Source organism: Trichoderma virens, assembly GCF_000170995.1.
Source record: "Trichoderma virens Gv29-8 chromosome Unknown TRIVIscaffold_6, whole genome shotgun sequence".
Lineage (NCBI taxonomy): Eukaryota > Fungi > Ascomycota > Sordariomycetes > Hypocreales > Hypocreaceae > Trichoderma > Trichoderma virens.
The window spans coordinates 717,257-736,345 of record NW_014013743.1 but is presented as its reverse complement, the minus strand read 5'-3'; the positions used below and the strand labels follow the sequence as shown (position 1 = coordinate 736,345).

At 51.0% G+C, this 19,089-nt stretch overlaps 6 protein-coding genes across 6 annotated transcripts; 2 read left to right on the top strand and 4 right to left on the bottom strand.

Annotated features, from left to right (window-relative positions):
- Nucleotides 1-784: 784 nt before the first annotated feature.
- TRIVIDRAFT_28039 (uncharacterized protein) lies at nucleotides 785-1,345 on the bottom strand (the record flags this gene model as incomplete). Its single annotated transcript, XM_014101090.1, has 2 exons — nucleotides 785-1,184; nucleotides 1,314-1,345. 2 exons carry the CDS (start codon nucleotides 1,343-1,345, stop codon nucleotides 785-787), a joined length of 432 nt encoding a protein of 143 aa, XP_013956565.1.
- Nucleotides 1,346-2,917: 1,572 nt separating this feature from the next.
- Nucleotides 2,918-6,298, top strand: TRIVIDRAFT_122650 (uncharacterized protein; the record flags this gene model as incomplete). Its single annotated transcript, XM_014101089.1, has 3 exons — nucleotides 2,918-4,782; nucleotides 4,837-5,351; nucleotides 5,409-6,298. Coding segments are annotated over 3 exons (3,270 nt in total), but the record flags the coding sequence as incomplete, so codon positions are not given.
- A 1,062-nt stretch (nucleotides 6,299-7,360) lies between these two features.
- Nucleotides 7,361-8,339, bottom strand: TRIVIDRAFT_28866 (uncharacterized protein; the record flags this gene model as incomplete). Its single annotated transcript, XM_014101088.1, has 2 exons — nucleotides 7,361-8,191; nucleotides 8,250-8,339. 2 exons carry the CDS (start codon nucleotides 8,337-8,339, stop codon nucleotides 7,361-7,363), a joined length of 921 nt encoding a protein of 306 aa, XP_013956563.1.
- Nucleotides 8,340-10,282: 1,943 nt separating this feature from the next.
- TRIVIDRAFT_29358 (uncharacterized protein) lies at nucleotides 10,283-11,505 on the bottom strand (the record flags this gene model as incomplete). Its single annotated transcript, XM_014101087.1, has 2 exons — nucleotides 10,283-11,100; nucleotides 11,223-11,505. The coding sequence occupies 2 exons, from the start codon at nucleotides 11,503-11,505 to the stop codon at nucleotides 10,283-10,285; spliced, it is 1,101 nt and encodes a 366-aa protein (XP_013956562.1).
- A 1,435-nt stretch (nucleotides 11,506-12,940) lies between these two features.
- On the top strand, nucleotides 12,941-14,027 carry TRIVIDRAFT_28777 (uncharacterized protein; the record flags this gene model as incomplete). Its single annotated transcript, XM_014101086.1, has 2 exons — nucleotides 12,941-13,006; nucleotides 13,086-14,027. The coding sequence occupies 2 exons, from the start codon at nucleotides 12,941-12,943 to the stop codon at nucleotides 14,025-14,027; spliced, it is 1,008 nt and encodes a 335-aa protein (XP_013956561.1).
- An 878-nt stretch (nucleotides 14,028-14,905) lies between these two features.
- Nucleotides 14,906-17,866, bottom strand: TRIVIDRAFT_27826 (uncharacterized protein; the record flags this gene model as incomplete). The annotated part of the gene is made up of 3 exons (XM_014101085.1): nucleotides 14,906-15,134; nucleotides 15,251-17,667; nucleotides 17,750-17,866. 3 exons carry the CDS (start codon nucleotides 17,864-17,866, stop codon nucleotides 14,906-14,908), a joined length of 2,763 nt encoding a protein of 920 aa, XP_013956560.1.
- Nucleotides 17,867-19,089: the final 1,223 nt, after the last annotated feature.

Below are 19,089 nucleotides of genomic sequence, written 5' to 3'. Positions count from 1 at the left end.
GCTGGCATAATTACGTGCAGTGAGTTCTCTGTTGCGAGTCCGGCGAGGGTAACGGCTGTTATTCATGATTTTTCCTTGAGTTGATGGAAATTCGGCCCCAGGTTTACTTTTTATCGGTTGCAAGTGGAGGAGATTGATTTGTCAGGGATTTGCTTGGTCGGCTATTAGGACACTCTCTCAGATTGTGATGTGGAAAAAAGTAGACCTGAATAGGTACGCAGAACTGAATCTACAGTCTACCCAATGATGATGCTTGACTCTCTCCTCTCGTGATGTGTTATTTGGTCTACCGATAGCATGATGAATCTCCTACAAGATTAATTATTTTAAACAAGCAGTGCTGCTCGCCCATAGTATGAATTCAGGATGAAGAGGAAGAGTACACGGAATTGAGGAATAGGTGAGCACCACTACTACCAATGTATTAATTAGGGAGTAATTTGAAGAAGAAGACAGCGGCGCAACTAGGCCGATGACTGCCATTATATTCCTGTTGCTCCAATTTGATCTCCAAGACGCCCAAAACGCCAATGCTTTAATCCTCTGCGCTCTGCACTATGCACGCATGTATGCGCTCTGCTAGATTGCGATTCAAACCAAAAGATCAAGTCCAATCAATGTTCCCCCGTCTGTGACAACTCCGAGCCGCGAAATGGATATATGTGTACAATCGGCAATCGCTTCCGCCCATTCCGCTTCTCTTCACCAAGAGCAAAAGGGAAGCATAGGGGGAAATTATGGCGCCAGTAAAAACGAGTATAAAAAAAGACGCGTCTCCCGCGCGCTACTCCAGCTTATCCAAATGCTCCAGCCGCGTCAAGACGACCTGCTTACTCGTCTCCTCAATCTCGCCGGCAAGAAAGACCTCATCCAGGATGGCGTAGACCTTGTAAAAGTTGAAGACGAGGTCGAGCTCGCAGACGTTTCCGAAGAAGGCGTCGAGGACCTCGACGAAGAAGTGGATGGCCTCGAGGAAGGCGAGCTCGTTGTCGTTTGTGTCGACGCAGGCGCAGAAGAAGAGGCCGGCGTAGCGGCGGTAGACGATCTTGTTGTTGCGGAACTCGACGAAGTTGGACTGGTACTTTTGGTCGCGCGGGGCGACGAGGCGGTGGACCTCGCCCTTGAGCTTGATCTTCTCGTCGTCGCTGTAGGGGGCGTACCACTTTGCGAGACGGGTTTTGCCCCTGGAGAGAGAGAGAAGAGAGAGAAAGAGGTTAGTTTTGGTGAAGTAGGGCGGGCTTTTTTCTGTTGAGAATTGATTTTGCGCGGATGCGCGTTGGAGTGTAGGAATGGAGGGAGGGAGGAAAACTTACTGTCTGTTCTGGATGAGGATAAAGGAGAGCATGATTGGAGTCGGGGAGTGGGAATTGGACCGTATAGGGGACGGGGCTGCGATGGGATGGCGGTTTGGTGTTTTTGGGAGGTTTGAGGCGCTTCAGGGCAATTTAGAGCGTTGCAGCGCTTAGTCGATCGCGGGGCCGGAGCGCACGGATGGCATTGGGCGCGGGCCGAAAAAGGGCAGTGGGACTTGAAGAATTGCAGTGGATAGATTTTGAGGGATGGATATGGAATAGTAATTGGATTTGATGGCCAAGTTGTTTTTATTTTATTTATTTTTTAGAGACGGGATAACGAGGTTGGACATTGTTTAGGAGATTTGACATGGAGAAAGAGCATGTGTAAGTGGCTTATTGAGATGGGTGCTGGGCCTAGGTAGAGAATAGCCACTAACAGGCTTAATGCTGCTACCTATTGTCTAAGAGCTCACGCCGCTGTGTGTTAGTGAGATTTGTAACAATACAGACACATCCATCGCATATTACCGACAAGAGCAAGAAAGAGTCAAAAAGAGAAAGAAAAAAAGAGACTCCATGACAAATCAATCGTACCACTTATTGTCGAGAAATCCCCACCTGTATTAAGCATGTCCGGATAACGCTGCCGGATTCCACACGTTGACTCGTACTCGCACCATATATGACGGGAGTGGCTATCTTTGATATATCTCGTAGCTTATGCGACGCCTAATAGTAAATAAAGTAAAGATCAATACACACTGTCTGCTACTACCTTAGTATGTATGATTACATGTATATATACTTGCATACGTTTCTAGAGCAACACATTGCTGGCATGAATACAGCATTGGCCACCTTAGGGGGCTCCTTATCACCATGGAGGGCAATCAATAGAATCCATTGTCCCTCTTCCATAGGGATCAATCGCTCTAAATTACTGCCGATTGCAGCGCTATCAGAGCAAATGCTGTCACCCTGCTCTAGCGCAATGCCCCACTGTATTTAGGACATCTGGTGGCCTTTTGCTGTTGCTGTTATAGTCGAGCTAAACCCCAATGCCGTCGAGCTCAGTGGCCTGATTGATCCAGCTTTTCGGATCTTTTCCCTTCCTGCCTCGTAGATCAACGACTCCTTCCCTCTGTGGAAAAGAAGCAGTGCATGACCTCTCGCCGATTGCCGATCTCGCCAAACCTGATTTTCTTCCATCCTTTAAGTCTCAGCCCATTCACGGGATACCAATTGGCATATAATTGATTGATTCGCCTCCTCTCCGCCTTTTCCTCGTCTCTCGTCTCTCTTCCCTCCTCCGCTGGGCTCGGGATCCAATTGAAAGCTCCATATCGATAGCAAAATCACAGATGAAGCCCCGGCCCTGGCAACCTCCTGCAGCCATCGTCAGCTAATCAGGCACACCCTCGCAATCCTTCATCGTCTTCCCGAGAGACTTCCGGTCACCTCTCCGGTCTGTCCCGGCTCGATTCTAAGCGACAGGCACTCAACAGCAGCTCAACAGCAGCTCAAAATCAGCCCAGAGCCTTTGGACCAAGGATAATGTGGTTACGGAAGCAGAAGCAACTCTACTCGTCATGGCAATGGCAAAGCTCCTACGCAGGGCCGTCACCCTGATTTGGGGCGACTGCGGTACCAAGGCCCTTTGGCAGCGCATTCTCAAAGATTTCATAGCCTGTATTATTGCAACCATTATTGCTATTCTCCCACAGCTCAAGAGCTGGTCTACCTTCCTTATACCAATGGTTGTTGCCTTTGCACACCCTGGTCAACGGATGGGCGTCGTCATTGAGAACATCATCATGATCATCTTTGGTTCAGGCTTAGGCTTATCATGGTGTATGCTGGGTTTATATTTGGCGAGCTTGGTCTACGATACCAACAAGCCTGCTGCTTTTACTATCCGAGCTCTCTTCTATCTTGCATGCACTTTACTCCACGGCTACCTGAGATCATCCACTCCTCGACTGTTCTTATTTGTCTTGTTCGTCATCCTGCCCGCCATCACGGTGCTCACAGCACCAACCGTGGCAACGCCTCATCTGTATACTACAATCTATGTGCCAATCCTTATTGGCGTTGGAGTCATGTTTTTCGCCAACGTCGCCATATTCCCAGAGTTTTCTAGCAGCTATCTGGGTACCTCTACCATCAGTGCCCTCTCCGAAATGGTTGACACGCTGGAGCGAGCCACACACTGGTTTGTCACTCCCGGAGGCGATCGTATCGAGTCTCAAATCCAGAGCAGTCTTTTCAATATCCTCGTAGCTAATGAGAATGGCACAAAGCCGCAGCAGCAGCAGATGGGGAAAGTCAAGCAGCTCGCTATCCGCTGCTGGTGCAAGTTCTCTGCTCCATTCCCTAACCCCTTTCTACCGGCCACCTCTGTTGCAACACCGTCTAGGCCACCACTGCATGCGACCACACTTGCGTCCTTGACGGAGAGGAAGCCCATAATTCGATCGAAACTTACATCGTGCAAAACCGCTCAAAATGAAGTCAATTTTGAGATATCTATCTCACCCCTTGCCCCAAGCGACATGAAGCCCATCAGCGTTGATCTCATGAGCCATCTTTCACAGAGCATCATTACACTCATTGGCGCCTGTGAAAACAAATTCATTGTCCTTGATGACGATGGCCTAGAAGAGAGCGATTTAGCGACTGACGATGATACCGTTCAATCGCCTGGGTGTCAGAATGCCTTCGATGGATCTGCCACGCCATCGTCCAGCGTTCCAGAAGCGAACCTCAGACTCAACTCTGGCGCGAGATCTAGATCAAGAGTGAGAAACTCAATCGACCCGTCGAGAGTTGGCTCGAGTAGAGTCGACTACATCACGCTGAATAGGCAAATTGAACTGAGTAGCGCCAAACTTCTCGAGTCAATTGTCATGCGGTTACGTGCCCCTGTACAAGAATTTCAGGCCTCTACAAATGAAGCAGTGGCTCTACTGATTTCTTGCTTGGCATATTGTTACGATGTTCCCACTCTACCCTCTGGTGCTCCTACCCCTCGAGGCATCCGCTTGGAGGAGATTGACCTACGAATCGACCTCTTCACGGACGCGTTGACATTGTTCGACCAACAATCAACCGAACAACTGAAGCTCATCGCCATGCAAGAGACGGGCCTGTCGCTCGATTTCATGCCTCGGATGGAGACTTTTCTCATCTCGTCGTTCCTTCTGGCCTTTCGCCAATCCTCGACTCACATCTTGAAAATGCTACGCCATGCTCGTCAATTGGTAGAGCAGAGACAACGCCGTCACAACAGGTCGCGCATCTGGATTCCTCACTATTCAAGTCTTCGGAGGTGGCTACGTACCGCCGGAGAGCGTGATTCAATGGTTCTACCAGAAGGTGCGCGGCAAGCTGCACGTCGCGGAGATTTGGTTGGCAACGGCCCGCCAGTTTCCGAACGCAAAGGCTCTGGCGATATTCTTGATAGTGAAGAGCAACAGAGGGGGGGAGCGTCTGATGAGGAAGCGGGTTCTACAACTGCCTCTCGAATTTCAAAAGCGTTGAGATATAGAAAGACCAATAACAAAAAGAAGGAGGAAAAAAGTGAAAAGCATGTACGGTCCAAAAAGAATGGTAGGAGAGAAGAAGACGTTCCTGATAGTTGGGCTTTGAGGCTTCGAGGAAAAGCGGCAGATGTACTGGAGTGGGCTCAAGATTCCGATGATCTTGCCTATGCACTGAAGCTGTCTTTTGCTGTCTTCCTTGTCAGCTGGCCGGCCTTCGTGCCATCCTGGAACGCATGGTACGGGGATGTCCACGGTGTTTGGGCCCCGCTGCAGTTGATATTCATATTTGAAGTGGCCATTGGCACGTCCTTGGTTACCTTTGCTGTTCGACTCATTGGGCTTGTCCTTGGCTGCACCGCTGGATATGTCTCATTTGTTATTGCAGGGGGCAGCAGGGCAATCACTGTCGTGGTTCTCGCTTTTCCGCTGCTGCCTTCTGCCTATATCCATGTCGCAACAAAATACGTCAAAGCTGGCGCAGCAGCCATTATATCGATAAATGTCGTTGCTCTGGGTAAGTCTTGCCACCCTCTCCGATCATTCTCATTCTGTTTCTGACAATCTCTATCAGCGTCGGCGAATATCAGTACAGAACCGCCGCATGAGGTCTACTATAAGCGCCTTATAGCTTTTATAGTCGGAGGTGTTACCGCTACATTGGTAGAGGTGTCGATTGCCCCTGTGCGTGCAAGAGATCGTTTGGTTGAATCTTTGTCTGCCTGCGTGCGGCATATCCAGAACATGCAGGGCGCCATGTCCGTGGGCGTTGACGGACCTGAAATTGTTGATCCTCGCTCTCCAAAACTGCAACGCCGTTTTGACAGATGGCGCGAAAAGGCTCAAGCCTCACTTGCGGCGGCCGAGATGTTTCTCCCGTTTTGTTCCTCTGAACCCCGCCTAAAGGGTAGCTTTAAGAAGCTCGCGCCCATATACACTGAGATTGTGTATGTGCTTCATCAGATCATTGATCGGATGGATAACGTCGTACAGCTCCGAAGGGCTTATGGCTCCTCTGTTTTAGAGGCACTGAATCCACAAGCTTATACATATCGACGGAGCATGGCGGCAAGCTGCACCCTAATGTTGTTTTCCGTCAATGAGGCATTGACAACTTGGCTCCCGCTCCCGCAATTCATTCCCTCGGCTCGTGTAGCGCACCTGCGGCTGATACATCGGGTCCGTGAGATTATCACATCGCAAGCAACGACATCGGCTCCGGTAACGCCAACAGTAAGCCATGGTAGTCATTGCAGGAGTGCGAGTGAGTACGACGACCAGGCAAATGAGAAGATAGCTCGTTTGATTACCAAGCATAACTTCCTCTCTTGGAATGCTAGCGCTGCTGGTCAGATGGAAATCGTCGAGTATCTTGAAGAATTGGTCGAGCTGGTCAAGATGCTAGTGGGAGTTAATGCATTTCGCTCGGGAATGTTGGAGAAGCCAAAGTATACACACTATGTGCAGACGAAGGATTCTCGCCAAGAGTCTCCAATCATGGCTCCTTCAACTGCATCTAGCGGATCGTCAACAGCTCACCAAAGCAGCATTGCTCTGCAGGAAGAGACGGGAGAGATACGGGATTTCGCTCTAAGACGAATTAACTCTGTTGCTGCTCGGTATGAGACAGCAAATCAGAGACCGCGAGGAGATGCTGCGACACGGCCTACCCGCAGAAGAGAGAGTACGTATGAAGAAGATCTAGAGGAGGTGCCTGTCAGCTTGTTGAGGGTCAACTCTCGACTTTGGCAGGGCAATCAAACTGCCAGAAGGAAATCACAAACAATGACCAGCATGCGATGAGAGTGCACAATTAATGTTGGGTATGAATAACGGATAGAAAGAAGGAGGGCGTTTTGTTTATTTGTTCTTCTACTTGGTTGAAAGAAGCGAGCGGTTGTCTTATTTATCTGGCTCAAGCTGTTTTTGCATAACGAAGCGAACACTCATAACGCAGCTGCTGAAAGACATCAACAGATTTTATTTGCGAGAGGATTATGAAGAAGTTATGCAGCATCTACGCATGGACAGTGTGGAGTCCATATTGAAAGAGATGAATCTTCCAATGTCACGATTGAGCGTTGGCCTTTTCACACAACGCATTTTAGAATACAAACGTAATAATAGTGCAATTAATCAGGCATTGTCGGTCTCTAATAGAGGACGAGATAAGCGACGAGCCAACTATAACTCTCGAAAAATGAAACAGTTCAGACATGCCATCGTTAGGCCAAAAGGCCAAAAATCGTCGATATCCATTCGTCTCAGTCCTTTCGCAACCGATCCTTATGCTTCGTTACTTGTTGACGGCGAAGACAGCTTTCGAACCTTCACTGAAATATAGTATATATATATATAATACCGATTGTGGAACTCAAAACTCCGTATTGAAACCGAAACCAAAAGAAAAAAAAAAGAAGATGGTGATGACCAAAAGAAAACAGATATTGGAGCGTTAAGGAAAAAAGAGGAGAAAATAAGACAGAAGACCAAGAAAAAGAAGAGGCGGAGGAAAGAAATCCGGATTCAAATAATGTTGAGACTCGTATGCTGTGCCAACCTTGTGCCGTTAAGCATAGCACGCGACTTCTTGGGTCTCTGCTGAAACCGTCGGAAAGCTTCTTGGACGTGTCTCGGCTCGATTGGCGAACGGCCCTCGCTGGGGGGGTCGAAAAGGCCCTGCTGGTGCTTGCGCTTCTTGGTTGGACCGGAATCGCCACTGCTGGCGCCGGTCTGGGCGCGCGAGATGTCCTCCTGCTCCTTGACCTTGAGGGCGACCTCGGTCAGGGTCTGGACCATTTCAAAGGTGAGGAAGCCGAGGATGTCGACGATATCGTCCGACGGCTTGCTGTCTGTGACGACGCCGAAGCCGGCCCACTCGCGGAAGCGCTTGCCCTTGCGCCAGGTGAAGGATGCTTGACGATATTCCGACCACGTCACGTATTCCTCGCGGGTCATGGCTTTTGTGCGCTCGTCAGCCTTGCGCAGCCGCTGAAGCGTGATGTAGTTCATTTCCTCTTCTTCCTCGTCCTCCTCGTCGTCGCGCTCGGGGACCTCGACTGAGTAGAAGGATGACGGATCCCAAGGGAGGCCGACCTTGGCTTTCTTGTTCTTCTTGGCTGCCTCGTCTACGGGGCCTCCAGGGACTACGCCACCGACGGCATCATCACCGGCGGCGATGTCTGCGTCTGCACCCTTGTCGTCAGAGTCCTTGACGTTTTTGCGAACGTCCTTCCAGGAGAGAAATGTGCGGAGACGAGATACTTTGGCGTGATCGTGGCGGATTTGGAAGATGAGGTCGTTGGTGCTGATGGACTTTGAGCCACGCCGGGCGGCAAGCTCAGTGCAGTTGCGCAGCTGGGAGAAGAGAGTGAGTTGGATGGCTTGTTAAAGAGGAAGAAAAGGAGAAGCATACTAGTTCAATGACCTGCTGCCGGACGATATCTTCGATGATGCCAGTGGTTTCGACGGAGGGTTCTGCGGTTTCGCCAGAGACGTACATCATCTGTTGGAAAGTGTCAATGATTATGGCGCGTCTGGAAAGGCGAGATAGATATCCGGATCTCATTCGATATCTTTGCCCATTCACGTATGCATATTCACTGAATCCCATGATGAGGAACGGGCAAGGCTAGGTGCCTTGGGGACGATCTGGGAAGTGAAGAGTAGGTGAAGGGTAGGTGAACAGAGAAGTGAAATGGTGAATAAAGCAGAAATTTCAGCTGAGATTGTGCAGTTTGTGTCAAATGGTGTTGGCTGAGCTTGCCACTTGGCAGCAGCGCGATGAGGCCGCAAGACCAGCATTGCCAGGTGTTGAGCGGTGGTCGGGTTTGTATGAGGGTGCGGGACAAGATGAGATGAGATTCTCGTGGCGATGAGGAGTCATGAAGGAAGCGGTAATAAAAAAGAACCGAAGATGGCTTTGAGTTGCTTTCTGAGAAGGGGGTAATGAGATGCATATATCCAGATTCCCCTTTTTGTTCGCCTCGTGCCAAATGGCTGAGATTATCAAGTAGATACGCTCAGCCAAAGCGTATAGGCATGAAAGGAGAGGTTACACTTCGTGTGTAAGTGATATATGGCCGGCCATGATGATAGACGCAGCGACGATGACATGTAAATGCTCATTATCAAGTGCTGAGAATGAGGGCCCCTCAGACTTCTGAGACTCATCGCTTCTCGGAAACCCCAGGTGAAGAATGAAAGAAAGCAGAATCTCACCTGACTAATCTCCTGGCGATATTTATACGCCTTCACAGTACTTGACTCGGCCATCTTTGCAGGTTCTCCCAATAAACGATTTCCTTCTCTTTCTGTCGAGGATCAGGTCGCAACCTGCCTGTAAGCCTGCGCGTCCAAGGCAGCCTCTCTCCCTCTCCCTTGAATGCGACGCCTCAGCCTCGCTCCCTTGCCGCCCCGTCTAGCGCCGTAGGATTCGTATTATCCAAGAACCACGTGTATTAGTAGATAGATCCAGACGATTGAATAAGCAATTTGCCAAAAAATGTGCGGCCTCGCAAGGAATTGATATGCCAACCGCTGGCCGCAAAGTCGCACCGAAATCCGATGGGGGCTTGTCGGTTATAAGGGCTTCTTTATTCTAAGTCTCCAAAAAAGAAATTATAAAGAGGATGAATAAGGGTAAGCAATTGAAGCAAATCACTGCAGAGCTGGTTCGAGCAAAAGGATCCCAAGAAAATGAAACGGGCGAGGCGATGATGGAGGAAAATGATGAGAGTTTAGAAAATGAGAGGCTTGAGCGCGACACAGAGTCAGAGCCAGAGTCGTTAGCAGTAAAGTATGCTAACTGCACCCCCTAACGCAGCGCTGTCGAGTGCTAGGTGCACCCCACTTATCGCATAGCATCACGTGAGCGATACCAGCAGCTGGCAGGACTTACAGAATGTCACTGCTTGGTTCATTCCAGTGTATTTCAGTGTGTTGCAAGCAAATATCATGCTGTCTCTGGTTGGTGGTGGAGCGTTGTGGTGTATATATCGCAACTACATTTACCTACTACTCATTGTACAGTGATGAACACTAGTTGTGACCAAACCACTAAGTGTACATAAGGATGATCCTTCGAGCAGTACGGAGTATTATAGAGAGATTCATTACAAGCTGCGAGAGCTGCTACTGGGCATCGCCAGCTCTTGGGTTAGAATGACTACCTATCAAGATAAAAATCATATGCTAGCTTGGATTCCATCGGCTGAATCCAATTGCAGGTATAAAAACCATCTCTGCAGAGTTCGGCACGACATAATCTTCAACCCTATGCATGATCTGTAAGGCAGCCCGCCGATAAGCGAGAAATGGCGCATAGCAAACAAGCAAACAAGGCCAATCACCTCCAAGATTCGGCGTGACTACACCGCCGTCGCGCCATGCAACCAGGAACAGGCCCCAAAGCCAGCAACGCATTACATCATTGTACGGCAATTGTTTTTATTCAATGCCTCTCCACCCCTCGAACCCGTCTCCCCTAAAACTCCATACAACAACGTAGTGCCCGGCAAGTAATTGCCATTCCTCGATTTCGTCGAGTCCTTCAAGCCTGTCAACTCTCTCCTTCTCTTCGGCGCTTACCCACTTGCTCCACAGGCGATCGATACTCAATTGACGGGTGGTCTCAAACCCTATTTGTTTGAACCGAGCTGCTTGGTCTCCTTCGTCTCTGCGGCGATCGAGGCTGGGCATGTGAATATTCCGCGCTGCCAGGTTTGACACCATGGTATCACTAAAGGGATCTCCTAGGTGAACCGGCTCGTAGATGACGACGGAGATGTTGGGGATTCGGGAAGAGAAATACTCAAGCACGCCCTCTGATTCCTCTTGAGAGAGATAGCAGAGACAGCATTCTGATAAGATGAGGGTAGGGACGTCGGTGCGAAGGCCAGGTAGAATTTCGGTGGCTGCAGGTGATAGGCGGCGGATATCTATCCCATGGCAGAAATACTCCCCATTCAATGGCTGGCTTGACCAGCCACCCGTGTCTCCTGTTGATCGATTCGTCAAGATGCTGGCCAAAGGTGGCACTGCTTCAACCGTCTTGAGCTTTTTGGTGCTTGTTACTGAGAAGTCAATCTCATGGTAGACTAGCTGTGGATGGCCCTGTTGACTAAAGAGGCGGAAAGGCCTAGTATCGGTGCCGGCACCTAGGGATACTATCTGCCTCGTGACTCCTCCCTTTTGCTCTTCCCCGTCAGCCCCTGCAAGGAACGAGTGAACCAGGTTATCTATAGCTGTTGTGCGTGTGTATGTTCCTATAGCGGGGTGTGAGCTAAGAAATTATCCCGAAGAAAAGGGATTACGTGAAGAGAGAAGAGAGAAGAGAGAGAGAGAGCCAGCTCAGCAATAGGTACTGGCCATCGCGTGGGACACCAACCTCTGTTGATGATGGGAAACCGTCTTGCTGGTGGACCATCGAGAGCAGATACAAAATACCGCGCGTACGGGTCGCTCAGATAGCCCACATCGACGGCGCTCAATCTCGACACGGCGGCATCGGTATCGGTTCCCTGGATGACGGCATCATGGGCCTGGCCTCGAGAAGCAGCAGTTTCGGAGCCGGTTCCAAAGCCTCCGCGTCCTTGCCCCCGGCCTCGGCTTCGGCCCCGACCGCCTCTGGCCCGGAGAGAGAGAAGATTGGGGATGGATGGCGCTGACATTGAATCGCAGTCTCAGGGCATGGCGGAAGCTGGTCTGGATATAAAGTGAGGCGAATGAGCAAAAGAGTGCAGCATGGATGTATGTAAAAGCACACCCATGTAACTTGTCACTCTTGGTTTCGTGGAAAAGGTACATTACAGTAGTACATTTCGAAGTACTAGGTACCGAGTGACGATGGACGATGCCGCCCCACTCCAGCTCTTTTTGCAAGGGCAGCGGCGGGGCATCTCGTCAGCGCCTGCCGCGTGAATCGCAAGCAGTGACAAAGGAAGGAAACACGCACGATGTTTTTTACTCAGGAACGAGGAAGGGCCAGACGTCTTTACTTCGTGTTTAAGCTTAGGGGGGGGGGGGGGGGGGGGAAAGAGCAAATAGCAATCAAGTATCTCCAAGTAGATCAGCTCTCTCAGGGTTGATCAAGCTTCTCCATATAATTGCAATTCTGGTGTGTAAAAGCGCTGTCAATTAATAACGCTTTGGTGCTCTTGTCTTGAATTTTCTTGATTCTCTTTCATAAACTCCATAGAGTTTTACCCACTTACACAGGCAGCGCTTTGCCGGATCCCGAGAGACGCTGGCTCGCAAAGCTCAATCCACGAGAACAAAACAAACCTCGACGGATGCACGGGTCGATGCATTTCGCTATCAAGGCGATGCAGCAAGCCGTTGAACAACTGGAAAGCAAAGCAACTGCTCCCGTCAAAGGTACCCGAGACAACGTGATACATACAATGCAACGAAGCACCTCCGCCACACACACACACACACACACACACACACACACACACCCATCGCAAGTTTGAGACGCAACTCTCATGCAAAGCTACAGTACCAGCACACGCCAGCAATTTGTTCCTCAGCAAAGCGACGTGATTCGCGCGCGCGCCGGTAAGCAAATGAACAAGATGATTTGACAGGGCTGCTTCGGGTAAAGGCCGTGTTTTTTGGGGCCCCTTCGAATCCATAGCTTTGCAGAATTATCCCGAAGCAGAAATGGCCGAGAAGCGCAAAAAGAGACTTTTGCCGCGTACACGAGCTTTTGTCGAGACTAATACTACGGAGGTGCTAGTAGTAGGAGAGGGCCTTTGTGCCTGCCGTGGGTGGAGGGCAGTGCTGCCTAGGCCGTTTGAGCTGGGGTGTGCCTGCCAGCCCACCGCGAAATCCTGCTCTTGCCTTGGCTTTATAAACCGTCGTCGTCTCCCGACCATCAGCGCGGATTTTGGTTGTTTCTTTAGCTTCGCTCCTTTGTATTGCACTCGTAACTCTTTTTTTTTTGCAACTGGTCAAAACAAAGCAAACGTCCCATTGTGACTCGCTTCTTGTCAGCACATCCGCCGCTCGTTTCGGGTTCATTGCATACAATAAGCCCCGAGGGTTCCGTCCGGCACAATGACTTGGACCGTCTATAATGGAGGCGAACAGGTCGAGTTCCATATGCCTGTATGGGGCTGGCCTCTGATTCTTGTCAACGCCATCATCTTGCTCCCCATTTCATTCTTTGTAAGTTTTCGCTTCGATTCCGCTGTTGAGACCTACCTAAGTAAATATGTACATTTCCACTAACAACGTCTATGTATAGATCAACTACACCCTCTTCCACATCTACCCCGTCTTCACCATCATTGAAGATGAGAACCCTCCTGCCTACGAACCCCTTCCCACCAGCGGAAATGGCGTTGACGAGGAGGCCGCTGCTGGCTCTACCACCAAGCCTACTGATGGCGCCGCCCGCACAGTGACCTCTTCTCTCCGTTCCATCAACCGCCTTCTCACCTCGTATGGTGGCGTCCGCAGCAACGCGCGTGGTTTCATGTGCGCCTTCACCCAGAGCGTCCTCACAGGCATCGTCGCCTCCATCTTCTCGTGGGGTCCCGTCAAGCCCTTTGCCGAACTCCTGGCCTCCCTGGTTATGGTCCAGTTCGCCACTGCTTGGGTTCACATTGTCATCTCGCAGCCCTCTCCTCGGAGGTTCTGGCGCCGCCTGCCCCCTTTCAAGCGTGCCTTTGATGCCACCTGGAAGGCCATCGTCATTTACTGGGCCGCAACCCAGGTGCACAAGTGGGTTCCCTACCTGCTTGCCGTCCTCATTGGCTTCGATGCCCCGACCATGGACAACCTCAAGTCCGGCGGCGCTAATGACGCTCTCCGCGACGGCGACATCTCCTATCTCATCAAGGCCACCGTCTACATCCTCCTCAGCACGATGCTCTACGTCGTCGTCATCATCCCCGCCCGCGTTGTCGTCGTCCGCATCCAGGCTTCGCTCCTGCCCGAGGACGAAGACCCCATCATCCCCTTCGACCGATCCTTCGACGGTAAGGTTGAGCCCGCTGTTGTTGGTGGACTCGGCTATGCCACCATTTCCGACGCTTGGTCTACCTTTTCCAAGGCCGCCTGGCGACGCGTGGTTATCCTTTACGTCAAGATTGTGGGCATCTTCGCCTTCGTTTCTCTTTTGTCGTGGGCCATTCTTCTCCCCACCTGCCTCGCCATTATCAAGGCTGGCTCAAAGAGCACATAATTTGCTCGCCTCTGTGCTCACAATCCTTCTCATCAAATAATGATTCATGTCCACTGAACATTCATGCTGCGAGCTGGCAGATGAAACTCATTCAGCCATCACCATTTAAATGAAGCAAATAACAAAAAAAAAATACACAAGACCAAGAGATTGCACCGAGTTTCGCCTTGAACAGGCAGTAAAGGCACTTATAAGTACCTATCTATCCAGCTCCTTGTCATAAATAAGATTCTGATTTGTATCTCATGTATTTTAACTCTTTACTCTTTCATGCGTGACGTCTTTATCATATATATCCCTCCCCAGCCGCGTAACTCCAACTATAGAAATCTCTACCTGCCCCACGGCCCGTAATCTCTCTTTGCTCTTGATTCGTTTCCATCTCTGTCTTTTGCTTGCTCATTTATTGCATCTGTGCCAGGCTCTCTCATTCAAATTCTTAAACCATCAAAAAGTCATAAAAACCAGAATCCAACAGTCGTCATTCGTCGCTCTTTGATCTCGCCACAATGTATATAGCGCGGACAAACGCCCCCTCTTCATCATCCTCGTTTCGCTCTTTTTTTTTTTTTGTAGGTGTTTTTTTTGTGTGTGTTTTTCGTTCAAAATGCAGACAAGGGAGAGGGGGTAGAAGTAACAGCAAGACATATCAAAAGATACAAGGCAACGGAGGAAATCAAAAGCGGAAAAAGCCTTAACCAGCAAGTCAGCAGGGCATCTGCGTGGGAAGGAAGAGGGAAAAAGAATAAGAGAAGAAAAGTGGGTGAAAGCAAGACAGAGAGAGAATGAGGGGGTGGGTATGGAAGGTTCCAAGTGTGTAAAACCGCCTCTAGTGTACTCATAACGCCGCCCAGAGAAAGCAAAAGCGCGCAGGAAATCTACGACTTATTGAAGAACCAACTACCGCGCTTGCCGGTGGGAGTCCCGTCACCACCTTGGATCGTGGGAGTCGCAGGAGCATCGCCGCCGCCGCCACGGAGAGGCTTGGCGATGCGGCTGCCAGCATTGGTGAAGCTGAAGCCGCCGCCGGCACCGCCGAGGCCGCGGGTGCTGCCAGCTTTGGCAGCCTCAAGGCGCTCCTTGACGGAAGCAAGCTGGACCTCGAACCTAGGTTAAAGGAGTCTAGGTCAGCACCAAGCTTTTTCAAGTTTGTTTTACTCGTAATACTACGTTGATGTTCTGTCGTGGGCAATGAAAAAGGGGGGGAACTGGGGGATACATACTTGTGATTGGCCGTCGCCATCTTCTCCTGGCTGTCTTGCAGCAGGCTCTCCAGGCTCTGGATGCGCTCGTTTCTCGCAATGAGCTTGCGCTCTGCGATGGCAACCTCCTTCTTCAAAGAGGAATTCTGCTCAACCAGCTGGCGCTGAACCTGGGTAAGCTGCTCCAGATTCCGCTCCAAAAAGGCCATCTTCTTCTGCTGAGCCCGGTTGTTGGACGATCGCAGCACGTTGTTGTACTGCTCGCGGGTCTCGTCGAGGGAAATTTCCAGCTCGACGACACGCTCGCAGCGGTTCTGCAAGTCTCGCATGAGACTCTTCTTCATCACGTCAAACTCTGCAATCTGCTGTTGGACAGTCTTGCCGTTGGCCGTGGAAGCGGTGCCACTGGTCTTGACGCGCTGCTGAAGCTCCTCAATGAGCGTCTTCATCCGTGCGTTCTCTGATGCCTTCTGGGCGAGGTCCGCCTTAAGCTCCTCGACGAGTTGCGCCTCAGATTTCTCGCGCTTGGCATAGGCAGCCTCCAGCCGTGCCTTGACCTCCTCGACATCGGCTTCACCAAGACCGCGCGTCAACACCTCCTCGTATTCTTGCTGCAAAGCCTCTAGTCTGGCCTCGAGCTCCTGTCTCCGTCGGGCATCCAAGTCGTTGGATGATCCGCTGTACATGGACAGCTCTGCCTGCCTCACGATGCCTTGCGTTTCGACCATCTTTGCTCGGAGGGCCTTAAACTCGTCTGGCGCGATGTGGTCGCCAATTGTGCTCTGTTCGAGCAGGGCATCAATGTGCTTGATAGTCTCGGCAATGGACTTCTCGTTGTCGCTGAACACATCAGTTCCGAGCTCGAAGCCGGCCATCATCTTGGCCATCTTCTCTGCCTTCTTCTTTTCCTTCTCATCAAGGGCTGCGCCCGTTTCCTTGGCGGTCATTTTAGCGTCAAGCAGCTGCTGCTTCATGTCATCCAACTCAGCAGTGAGCTCTGAGTTGGCTTCCTTGAGAGCGTCCATGGTGATGAGGGCCTCTTTGCCCTCGAAATTTAGTCTTTCTAGTTGCATCTTGAATTCGTTAACTTCTGTTAAGAGCTTCTCATTCTCCTTGCCCATTTTGCTGTCGTGTTCTTTCAAGTAGGAGAGCTCCTCCTTGGTCTCGCGAAGCTGCTTCTCGGCGGTCGCAGCTTGCGATTCTTTCTCTGTAATCTGATCCTGCAGCTCATTTTCACGGCGTAGGAACTCTTCCCGCTCATCCTTCTCCAGTGTTATGCTAGGAGTACCAGCGCGGTCAGAGGCAGTAGGAGTCTCGGAGCGACTCTCTGTGAGCCGCGAGGGAGTCGACGGTCGCGGTGCTCTTGCCTCAGCCTTGGCTGCGGAAACTCCGTCGGCAATAGGCTGAACCCACTTGTCTTTGGGCACGGCCTCTCCAGCTCGCCACAGCTGAACTTCGCCCTCGAGGTTTGAAATATAGGATTCGAAGTTGGTAACTTGGCCCTGGGCCTTCTTGAGCAGGGCCTTGAGCTCGGCAGGGCTGAGCTCGGCGTTGACCTTGGCCTTGTTTTTAATGGATTTTGCTCTGGTACCGAACCTCAGCGTTCCCAGGGTTTCAGCGTCATTGTAACTACTAGGAGAGCAGTTGATGATGAGCGTGGTTCGACTGTTACCACCCAGGGATTCTTGCAGGATACGGGTCAACTTGGAGTCTCGGTAGGGAACATAGTGGGATTTGCCGTCGGTCAGGGCGTTGATGACCATGCCCAAAGCACTCAAACTTTTGTTGATCTTTTTGGCTTCCTCAAGCGTCTGACCGCTGGCGCCAGTCTTGCCAACCTTTTCACTACCGGCCAAATCGACCAAGAACAGCTGACCGCTCTTGGCCGAACCGGACTCGACGTTCTTCTGGGTGATGGTGACAACGAAGATGGAGTGGGATCGCGAAGACTCTGCGTTCATGTTGGTGGCAGAGACCATTCGGGCACTTCCTCCTCTTCTCATCACCTCATACACCTCCTGGACGCTGGAGACGTAGATTTCCAAGAGGCCCTTGACGTAGATACCACGGTTCTTCTCCTCGTGAATAGGGAGGTTGTCATTCTGGGGAGCCAGCAGATCACGAATCTTCTCCATGTAAATCTCCATGTAGCTGACTCGGACGGTGTACTCGATGGTGCTGGGGCTAGACATGATGCTGGCAAAGATTTGCTCGACAATGCGCGGAATAACACCCCTCTGCTCGGGGTCATCGATGTTGCTTCCCATCATGGTGTATGATTTACCAGCACCGGTCTGGCCATAGGCAAAGACGGTACCGTTGTAGCCATTGAGAATGTCGTCGACGGTGGGGCGAATGGAGTAGTCGAAGATGTCTTGTTGTTTACATGACATGTCAAAGATTCGGTCAAAGGTAAAGGAGCCCTGTGCCTCTTTGGACTATATAAATCACGGCAACGGTCAGCGACAATTCCCCGCATCATGAGTTCTGCAGCAAGTATAGGGGCGGAGTAGAGTATACATCAAGAGTACAGGTGTCGTCCGAGGTGAAGGTGACGATGGGCTTGCCGCCCGACTCGATTTCCACCCGGTTCTGAGGCCGGAACCGGGCCACGACCTTGATACTGTTGTTTGACATGATGGGCAGATGGCGTTAGGATATCGATATCAAGAAAAGGCGTCGACCATGGGCGAAGAGGAGCGACCGTTTAGTTGTCGGCTGAGCCACGCAGAGGCGACGGTATCTCAAAGGGGGGGGTTCTCTCTCTTCACCCAAATGGCGGGCTCCAGCGATTCGCCCTACCAGGAGCGCAAAAGAAGAGAGAGAGGGGCTGGAGAGGAGACGCAAAAACAAAGCAGATGGTCGATCCGAACCGAAGCTGCGAGAGATCAAAAGAAACAGAAACCCCGCCGCAGGATCGGTGTAAGGGAGGGAAAAGGAAGGAGAGAAAAAGAAAAGAAACCCCCAAGAACAAGAGACGAAGTTCTAGGGAGGATGCAAAAGCAGCGGTCTGGGAGGGACTGGCGGGGAGGGACCCAAAAGTTCACAGTTGCAATGTTTGGAGGTGACAAGCGCGCTAAAAGCAGCCGCCGCGTGGTGGTTGGAGGTGCCCTGGGGGCTACAAGGGAGGGGCTGAAGATCAGGCGCCTGGAGGGCTTTACAGCGCACTGCAAACACTGGACATGCGCCCCAAACGTCTTCAGGTGCCACTAAAACTACCCGACCCGTACTGTAGCTTTTTTAGGCCAGGCACAAAGGACGCTTACCTACTCCATAGTAAGTACCTGCCTACGTAGCAAATGCTGTCAGACTACTCCTAAGATATAGTATGAAGCACTTCATGTCGTATTGATTCCAGTATTTTTTATGCGCAAGTGCCTACTAAATATTGATTTTGCTTTGTTTCGTTTCGTTTCGTTTCGCGCTGTTCTTCCGCTTAACGATTGTTTCCCATCTCAGTGGAAACGGTTGAGAAAAAAAAAAACGCTGAGCCCGCCAGGGGCTGCACTGGATTGCTGCATACCGACTCCATACAGGTACCACAACTGCGTAGAGGCTCACCGAGCTGGCCTCTTTTTCGTCTTAGCGCAATGATATGCTCCAGGTGGTATTTTAGCATTGATTGAATGACTACGAGTACCAGCATCATCTCCTCGGCAGGATTTAGTAGTGCCTGTGCTTTTGTGCTCGGCAACACATGCTGACGCTAGCAGCGGATTGGATGTTGGCCCAACAGAGTCCCAATTGGGCATATACAAGTACATGGCCGAATCGCAGCGGCGACAACGGACTGGCCGATTGATACCCGATATCTCGATGCCCTCACCAAAAGCACAGCTCGGTCAAAGGAAGCTCGCTCG